Source organism: Eimeria necatrix, genomic scaffold, assembly GCF_000499385.1.
Source record: "Eimeria necatrix Houghton genomic scaffold, Enh_scaff549, whole genome shotgun sequence".
NCBI classification, from domain to species: Eukaryota; Apicomplexa; class Conoidasida; order Eucoccidiorida; family Eimeriidae; genus Eimeria; species Eimeria necatrix.
In genome coordinates, this window is record NW_013651686.1 from 14,715 (window position 1) to 22,707 (window position 7,993).

The 7,993-nt window shown below is 52.0% G+C and overlaps 2 protein-coding genes across 2 annotated transcripts; both read left to right on the forward strand.

Moving 5' to 3' along the window:
- Positions 1-4,321: 4,321 nt before the first annotated feature.
- ENH_00062270 (hypothetical protein) lies at positions 4,322-5,499 on the forward strand (the record flags this gene model as incomplete). The annotated part of the gene is made up of 2 exons (XM_013577186.1): positions 4,322-4,922; positions 5,036-5,499. 2 exons carry the CDS (start codon positions 4,322-4,324, stop codon positions 5,497-5,499), a joined length of 1,065 nt encoding a protein of 354 aa, XP_013432640.1.
- Positions 5,500-6,852: 1,353 nt separating this feature from the next.
- On the forward strand, positions 6,853-7,993 carry ENH_00062280 (hypothetical protein; the record flags this gene model as incomplete). Its single annotated transcript, XM_013577187.1, has 2 exons — positions 6,853-7,279; positions 7,401-7,993. Coding segments are annotated over 2 exons (1,020 nt in total), but the record flags the coding sequence as incomplete, so codon positions are not given.

The window sequence follows — 7,993 nt, forward strand, 5'->3', positions numbered from 1 at the left end:
CCCCGCTGGCCTCGTTTGGCCCTGCTTCCGCCCCGCCAAAAGCGCCTCAGCTTCGACCCATCTTGTCTATGGCTCTGGCCGAATGGGCGCAGACCCAGAGGCTTGGAAAAAGAAGTGCCGTGAGCAGCAGCAGCAGCAGCAGCAGCAGCAGCAGCAGCAGCAGCAGGTGCTGCTGCTGCTGCTGCTGCTGCAGCAGGTGCAAGAGTTTGCGGTGTTTCGGTGGCTCGCAGCTGCAGTGTTTGTCAGCTTTCGTTTGTTTGATTTTCTGCTGCTGCACTTTTGTTCAAGTTTCTTGAATTATATCTTGAATAATAAAAAAGTTTAATAATAAATAAAGATTAATAATAAATAAAGTTTAATAATAAAGTTTAATAATAAATAAAGTTTAATAATAAATAAAGTTTAATAATAATTTCAATAAAGCAAATAAAGGAAATTCGAAGTCAAAAATTTGCATCTTTTGTTTTCAAATTCTTTTTGCAGATTCCGATCTAATGGCCTGCGAAACGCCTTTCTCTCATTTCTTTTCCTGACTTAAACAAATAAATTAAATTTATTTATTTATTTATTTATTTATTTATTTATTTATTTATTTATTTATTTATTTATTTATTTATTTATTTATTTGTTTGTTTGCTTGTTTGTTTGTTTGAAGCCTCGAGAGCCGTGAAAGACGCGGTGTTCGGACAGTGGGTGGGGGGCGGCTGCACGGCCTTCACGGCGAACAGTTCGGGTGTACGTACACTCCAAGTTGCTTCCAAAAGCAAATGTTGGGAAACTCTTTTTGACTTTTCTGCTTCTGACGAAGCTGTTGCTTCAAACCCTTCCAACTGGGACTCCATTTGGCCCACGCTCGACAGCTCCGCCTCCGCTTCAGGTGACTGCAGCAGCAGCAGCAGCTGCTGCTGCAGCAGCAGCTGCAGCAGCAGCAGGTGCAGCAGCAGCAGCAGGTGCAGCAGCAGCAGCTAGGGGGCCACGTTGTGCATGCGCTGCGCGCTTAAATAAAATAAAAATATTCTTAAGAATTTTTTGATTTGCATATTTAGTTAATTTGGGTTGAAAAGTGGGGAATTAATTTGCTGCTGCTGTTGCTGCTCAGCAGCTTCCCGGGTGCAATTTGTGTGCGTTTTTCTTGTTTTTTTTGCTGCTCCTCTCCCGCTGCTGCTGCTGTGCTGCTGCTGCTGCTGCTGCTGCTGCTGCTGCTGCTGCTGGTCTTCTTTTCGCCTTTTTTCGTGTGTTTGGGCTTTCTCCGGGGGTTTAGGGCCTAGGGTTTAGGGTTTAGGGTTTAGGGTTTGGTCCTTGTACTTGGCTGCGCAACAGGTAACAACTGGGTTATTGCTGGAGGCGTTGTGGGGGGCCTAATTTTGCTGGCAGCAGCAGCAGCAGGTGGTATTTTCTACGCAAAGTATGTCTCAAACCCTAAACCCTAAACCCTAAACCCTAAACCCTAAACCCTAAACCCTAAACCCTAAACCCTAAACCCTAAACCCTAAACCCTAAACCCTAAACCCTAAACCCTAAACCCTAAACCCTAAACCCTAAGCTGACCACTGCCCTAAACCCTAAACCCTAAACCCTAAACCCTAAACCCTAAACCCTAAACCCTAAACCCTAAACCCTAAATTAAACCCTAAACCCTAAACCCTAAACCCTAAACCCTAAACCCTAGAGCACCTTGAAGCGGGGCAAACCGAGAACGCCAGCCCCAATTCAACAAAACCCTAAACCCCAAACCGTAAACCCTAACCCTAAACCCTAAACCCTAAACCCTAAACCCTAAACCCTAGTGCGCATTTGCTGCTGGCGTGCCTCAGAAAACCCTCGAGCCAGGCCCAAGATGGCCACGTGGTAAAAGAGCCTGGCAGCGGCGGAGGGGCAGGAAGAACTCCTTCGGAGGCCAACGTCAGTTTGGAAGAGTCTTTCTGGAGAGGTTTGCACAACCCTAAACCCTAAACCCTAAACCCTAAACCCTAAACCCTAGCTCGCCCTCAATCCCGCTGCGCTGGGCTTTAGGCGTGAAACCAACCCGAGGGCTAAACCCTGGACCCTCGCAGCTTCGCTCTTTAACCGAAACCCCGAGCTCTAAACCCTAAACCCTAAACCCTAAACCCTAAACCCTAGACCTGCTTTTCGTCCTGTACCTAGTGAATGCTTAGCTCTACCCCTGCCTCTTTGTCTGTGGGACTTTATGTTTAGTTTGGTCTTAACGTTTAGATGAATTGATTTTAACTTCAAAAGGAATTGAATTTAACATTTAAATGAATTGAATTTGAAGTAAGTGAAAAGAAAATACACATTTGTGGGGCGTTCGGGTGTACGTACAGGTGACGGGGAAGGCCTCATAGACGCGAATTACGACCAGCAGTAGAGTTTTTTCTTTTTCGAAAAGAAAGAAAAGACTTTGGAAAGAAATAAAAGACTTTTCTTGAAAAGAAAGAAAAGATAAAAAGAAATGAAGTGAAAGCTGCGTGCAGTTGCGTCTGAGTGGGTAGAGGCCCGCTGGGGGCGAGGTGTACGTACACCCCAAAGGGAATCCCTGATTAGAGTTTCTTTTCCACTTTTCCACAAGTATTTCTTCTTGTGACGGAGCCAAACTTTTCAGCTTTAAGGCCAGGCCATTTGTAAAGATTTATTGCGATTAATTGAGGCTTTTGCATGCAAAAAAGCCCCAAATTTGCCATTTAAATGCGGCTATTTGCATGCAAAAAGCCCCAAACGCATGACTTTATTGGCTAAAGAGCTTTGCGGCCAATTAAATAGGACTATTTGCATGCAAAAAGCCCCAAACGCGTGCCCTCTGTTGCTGACGGGATTTTGTTGCCAATTAGCTTTAAACCCTAAACCCTAAACCCTAAACCCTAGAGCAGGACTATCTGCATGCAAGAAGGCCCCAAGTGCCCAGCGCATGCATTTTGTCTTCTGGCTGAGAGGCATTTCTCGAATTGCAAACAGATCTGCGAATTTAGTCAAGTTCAATTATTTAGAATTAAAAAAAAATAAAACTTAGAAAACTTTTATTCAGCTTTGGAGAGCTGGTGGCCGACAGGCTGGAGGTGTACATACACCTGGGCTCTGGGCGAACTGGCGGAGCCTCTTTTGCACCAAATAGGATCAAAATAATGCAAATAAAGTTCAAAGAAACAAACAAAACACTAATAATGCATTAAAAATCAAATTAAAACACAGATAATGCAAAAAAGCGGACTTTAAACGGGAAATTTGATGCAGTGTTCCCGTACGTGGCTGTACAGCTGGGCTGGGCACTGCATGCAGCAACTGTAGAGAGGAAAATGAATGAAATGGCATTTCTTGGAAGGAGAAATTGGACAAAATGCATTTGTTTTGGGGGAAAATGCGTTTATTTACCTCGGAAATGGATTGAAATGCATTTATTTTTTAAAAATGGATTAAAATGGAGTTATTTTTGTGAAAATTGGGTTAAAATGCATTTATTTTGTGCAAGTAAACGAAGAAATGGTGAAGAGGCTGCGGGAGAGGCGCTGGAGTGGCTTGTTCGGGCAAGCGGTGTCGGCGCTGGGCATTCAAGTTTCGCGGCGAGCGGAAAGCGGGGCTTTTTGTTGCATTTTTTTGTTTTAAAAAGCGAAAATAAATTTAATTTTAGTTTAAATTAATCGGGATATTGTGGGGGCGTTTATTTAGTTGAAATGCGCGGCGAAGGCGAAGGCGGAGGAGGCGCATGCAGCGGAGTCGGCTCTGCTGCGATCTTGCGCGCCGCAAACTTCGGCTTTAAGTGCCGATTTTGCGAATTTGGAAGTTCAAATAAATCGAAATTAGCAAAAGATTTCAAAAAAGAATTCAAAAAAGAATTCAAAAAGAATTCAACTGGGAGTTGAGAGTTCGTCGCTTGGCAGTCGGCGAGGACTCGGCTGGCTGTTGCAGGGTGTGGTGGTGTACGTACACCGCAGCGGGGTGTTGGCGTCTGTTGTCGGCAGCCGGCGGATTTTGGTATTTTTTGGCCGGAAGAGTTGAAAAAAGAGTTATTTTGATTGAAATATTTGAAAATCTTTCCAAATTTTCTCTTTTTTGAAGCCAAGTCCTCTCTCGGGGGTCTCAAAGCGGCGTTCTTCTTCGGCGTCGTTGTGGTCCGGTGGTCCGATCTCGGGCGCGCCGTTGCCGGGCGTTGGGTCATTTTGCGTCTTTTTCTGCACTTTCAAGCCTCAAATTGGAATTAAAAGCTCCCTTTTGCTTAATATTCTGCATTAAACAAACTCCGCCGGCTCCTGACCGCTCAAAAAGCGGTTCCGGGCTCGTTTCTCCTGCCCCGCTCGAAATGCCGCCGCGAAACTAGCCCAACTGCACCATGGGGCTGCTGCTGGGCCCCAAGGGCTGGCGGCGGGCCCCCGGGGAGGCCCGGGGGGGCTGCTGCTGGACTTTGGCGTTCAACTGGCGGCGGCGGCGCAGCGGCTGGCGGCTGGGGCTGTTCTTTGACTTATTAGCTGCTGCTGCGCTGCTGGGGAATCTGCTGAACTTGCTGCTGTACGCGTTGATCTCTTCGCGGCGGTTCTTCACCAACTACCGCTGCGGCGAAGCCGCCCTTAACTTCATAGCAGCAGCTTTTATCTCTTTAATGGCTGTCACGGGCGCAGCAGGGCTCTGCGGGTTGCTGCTGGCGCGGCTGCTGCGGCTGTTCAACAACTTCCCGCGGGCGGAGTTTGCTGCTGCTGCTGCTGCTGCTGCTGCTGCTGGCCGCTGCGCAGCAAAACTCGGCTGCCTCGTCAAGTGGCTGCCCACGGCCGTGGCCTTTTGCTTCCTCGCCTGGGCCGCCATTTTGGCCCTCAGCACTTTTTGGCTTTTCATTTTCCCCCACGACTGGTGCAGCCGCCGCTGGGCCTTTGCCGGCGTTGCTGCTGTTACTAACTGCAGGCTTTGGTTCAGGGGAGAAGCCAAGTGCATCGACGCGCGTCAGCTGCTGCTGCTGCTGCTGCTGCTGCTGCTGCTGCTGCTGCTGCTGCTGGGGGTGCGGGGTGCTGCTGCTGCTGCTGCTGCTGCTGCTGCTGCTGCTGCTGCTTGTTAGAGGAGAAGGAGCGTCTGGACAGTTCGATGGTGAACGTGTGCAACGACGGAGAAGAGTTGGCGAGTTTGAACTTTTTTTGGTTTAGTCCGAAAGAAGAAGGCGGGAGTTGTTCAGTGGGAGACGTGTCAGTGTGCATGGCTTACAAGAACTTGTTTTCGACTCTTGCTGCAGCAGCAGCAGCAGAAGTGGACTGGAGCAGCAGCGCGCTGGCTGCATGCAGGGGCCCTGCTGCAGCAGGACAGCCCCCAGAGGCCTTTATGCTTTCTTCAGATGACTCCAGTGATCTTTACAGATATCTTTTGGTCTTTTGTGTTGGCTGGAATATAACTTTTTTGACTTTGACTCTTTTTTACTTTTACGTCAAGTACAGCAGCAAAATGGACTCCGTCTTTTACCTCCCCAAAAAGCCCAAAGAAAACTTTCTCCTCAAAGTCTTCAGGCCCTTCTCGCCCTTCAGCAGGTGAACCAACAACAGACTCAAACGGCCCCAAGAGGTCCTTTAAAAGGGCCTTTTAAGGGGGCCTTTTAAGGGCCCCAAGAGGCTATTTTAAGGGCCCCAAGAGGTTCTTTAAAAGGGCCTTTTAAGGGCCCCAAGAGGTTGTTTCAAGGGCCCCAAGAGGGTATTCAAAGGGCCCCAAGAGGTTCTTTAAGGGGCCTTTTAAGGGGGCCTTTTAAGGTCCCCAAGAGGTTATTTTAAGGGCCCCAAGAGAATGTTTCAAGGGCCCCAAGGGGTTGTTTAAAGGGCCCCAAGAGGTTCTTTAAGGGGGCCTTTTAAGGGCCCCAAGAGGTTGTTTCAAGGGCCCCAAGAGGGTATTTAAAGGGCCCCAAGAGGTTGTTTAAAGGGCCCCAAGGGGGTATTTCAAGGGCCCCAAGGAGGTCTTTTAAGGGGGCCTTTTAAGGGCCCCAAGGGGGTCTTTCAAGGGCCCCAAGAGGTTGTTTAAAGGGCCACTAGGGGTTATTTCAAGGGCCCCAAGAGGTTGTTTAAAGGGCCCTTAAAAGACGCCCCAAGGGGGTCTTTTGAGGGCCCCAAGGGGTTATTGAAAGGGCCCCAAGGAGGTCTTTTAAGGTCCCCAAGAGGTTATTTAAAGGGCCCCAAGAGGTTGTTTAAAGGGCCCCAAGGGGGTCTTTTAAGGGCCCCAAGGGGTTATTGAAAGGGCCCCAAGGGGGTCTTTTAAGCGCCCCAAGAAGGTCTTATAAAAGGGCGCCAAGTGAGTCTCTAAAGGGCCCCACGAAGGTCTCTAAAGGGCCCCAAGGGGGTCTTATAAAAGGGCCCCAAGGGGGTCTTTAAAGGGCCCCAAGGGGGCCTTTAAAGGGCCCCAAGGGGGGCCCCTGTGACTGCATGCAGGGCTGTAGAAGTGCAGGCTGAGTGCTTATTGGGAATTCGGAGAAGAAAATAAAAAGAAAAGAAGCTGCTGGGCCTCCAGGTGCATGCAGAACTGGAAAAGAATTGAAATCAAATTCTAAATTGCAAAATTTCGCCGGCCCCAGCCGCTGCTGCAGCCCCCGCTGCACTGCAGCTGGGGTGTACGTACACCCCAAGCCTCGCACTGCGCGCTGCGGAAAGCTGAGGTGTACGTACACCCCAGCTTGCGGGCTGCGGGCCACGCCCGTGCGAAGTTGTTCTCCACTTTTATTAATTCGCATTTTATTTGTTCGAATTATTCGAAAACTCCGCAGCAGCAGACGCAGCGCTTTGCTGCTGCTGCGGTGTACGTACACCCGGCGCGCATGCACCCCAGCCGCCGGCCCGGCGCTGCCGCCGCCTTTTCGCAAAACTAAATCTAAACAAAAGAACCTCAAATGCAAACTCTGCATGCATGCAAGTGCATGCAGAGTTTGGCCCCGCTCGCGGCTTCGGGGGCCCCCAGGGGGGCCCCCTGGGGCCCCCCGGGGCCCCCGGGGGCCCCTACTCGCCGCAGCAAGCAGCAAAAGCTGCCAAGGCAGTACCCAGGGCCCCCGCCTGCAGCAGTGTCTCTACACTCTCCGGAATAGCAGGGCTGGGGGCCCCCCTGCTGCTGCCCCTGGCCAAGAGGGCCCCCATCGCGGCCCTTGTGGCCCGCAGCAGCTCCGAAAAGGAGCACGGGGGGCCCCCCAGGGGCCCCCCAGAGGGGCCCCCAGAGGGGCCCCCCAGGGGGGCCCCCCGGGGGGCCCCCAGGGGGGCCCCCAACTCGCAAAAGGCGAAGTCCAGGCCGCCGGTGTGGGGCCGGGCCCTGGCGACGCAGGGGCCCCCCGCGGCGCTGGGGTGTACGTACACCCCAGAGCTGCGGCACTGCCAGCCGCGACACTCAAAAGATTTGGACTTCAAATAAATGCTGCTGCTCGGGAGGCCCCTGCTGCCCAGCCAGGCCTGGACTTCCCTCACCAGGTACACCACCACGGCCTGCAGCAGCAGCAGCAGCAGCAGCAGCAGCAGCAGCAACAGCAGCAGCAGCAGCAGGTCTTTTTCTTTGCTTCAAACGGCCTCTAAGCCTCTACTCTGCCTCCAACTGCTGCTGCCTCTGCTCCCAATCCCCCAAACGCCACAAAGACACCTCTGGGGCCCACCTTGGGGTACACCGGGAAGCCCTCGGGGCCCCCGGGGCCCCTGGGGCCCCCGGGGCCCCCGGGGCCCCCGGGGCCCCCGGGGCCCCGGCGGGTGGGCCACAAGTAAAGGGCCTCGACTTCCACGAGAGGGAACTGCAGCAAAGCTGCCAGCACGAAGATTTCGTGCAAGTCCGTAGACCGCGGGAGAAAGAGGGAGACGTTGGGGGCCACGCTGCAGCGCAGCAGCAGCAGCAGCAGCAGCAGCAGCAGCAGCAGCAGCAGCAGCGGCGGCAGCGGCGAAGGGGCTCGGTGGGTCACGCGGTGCGGAGGCGCAGGAAACGAAAGCAACTCCAGCAGCAGCAGCAGCAGCAGCAGCAGCAGCAGCAGCAGCAGCAGCAGCAGCAGCAGCAGCAGCAGCAGCAGCAGCAGCAGCAG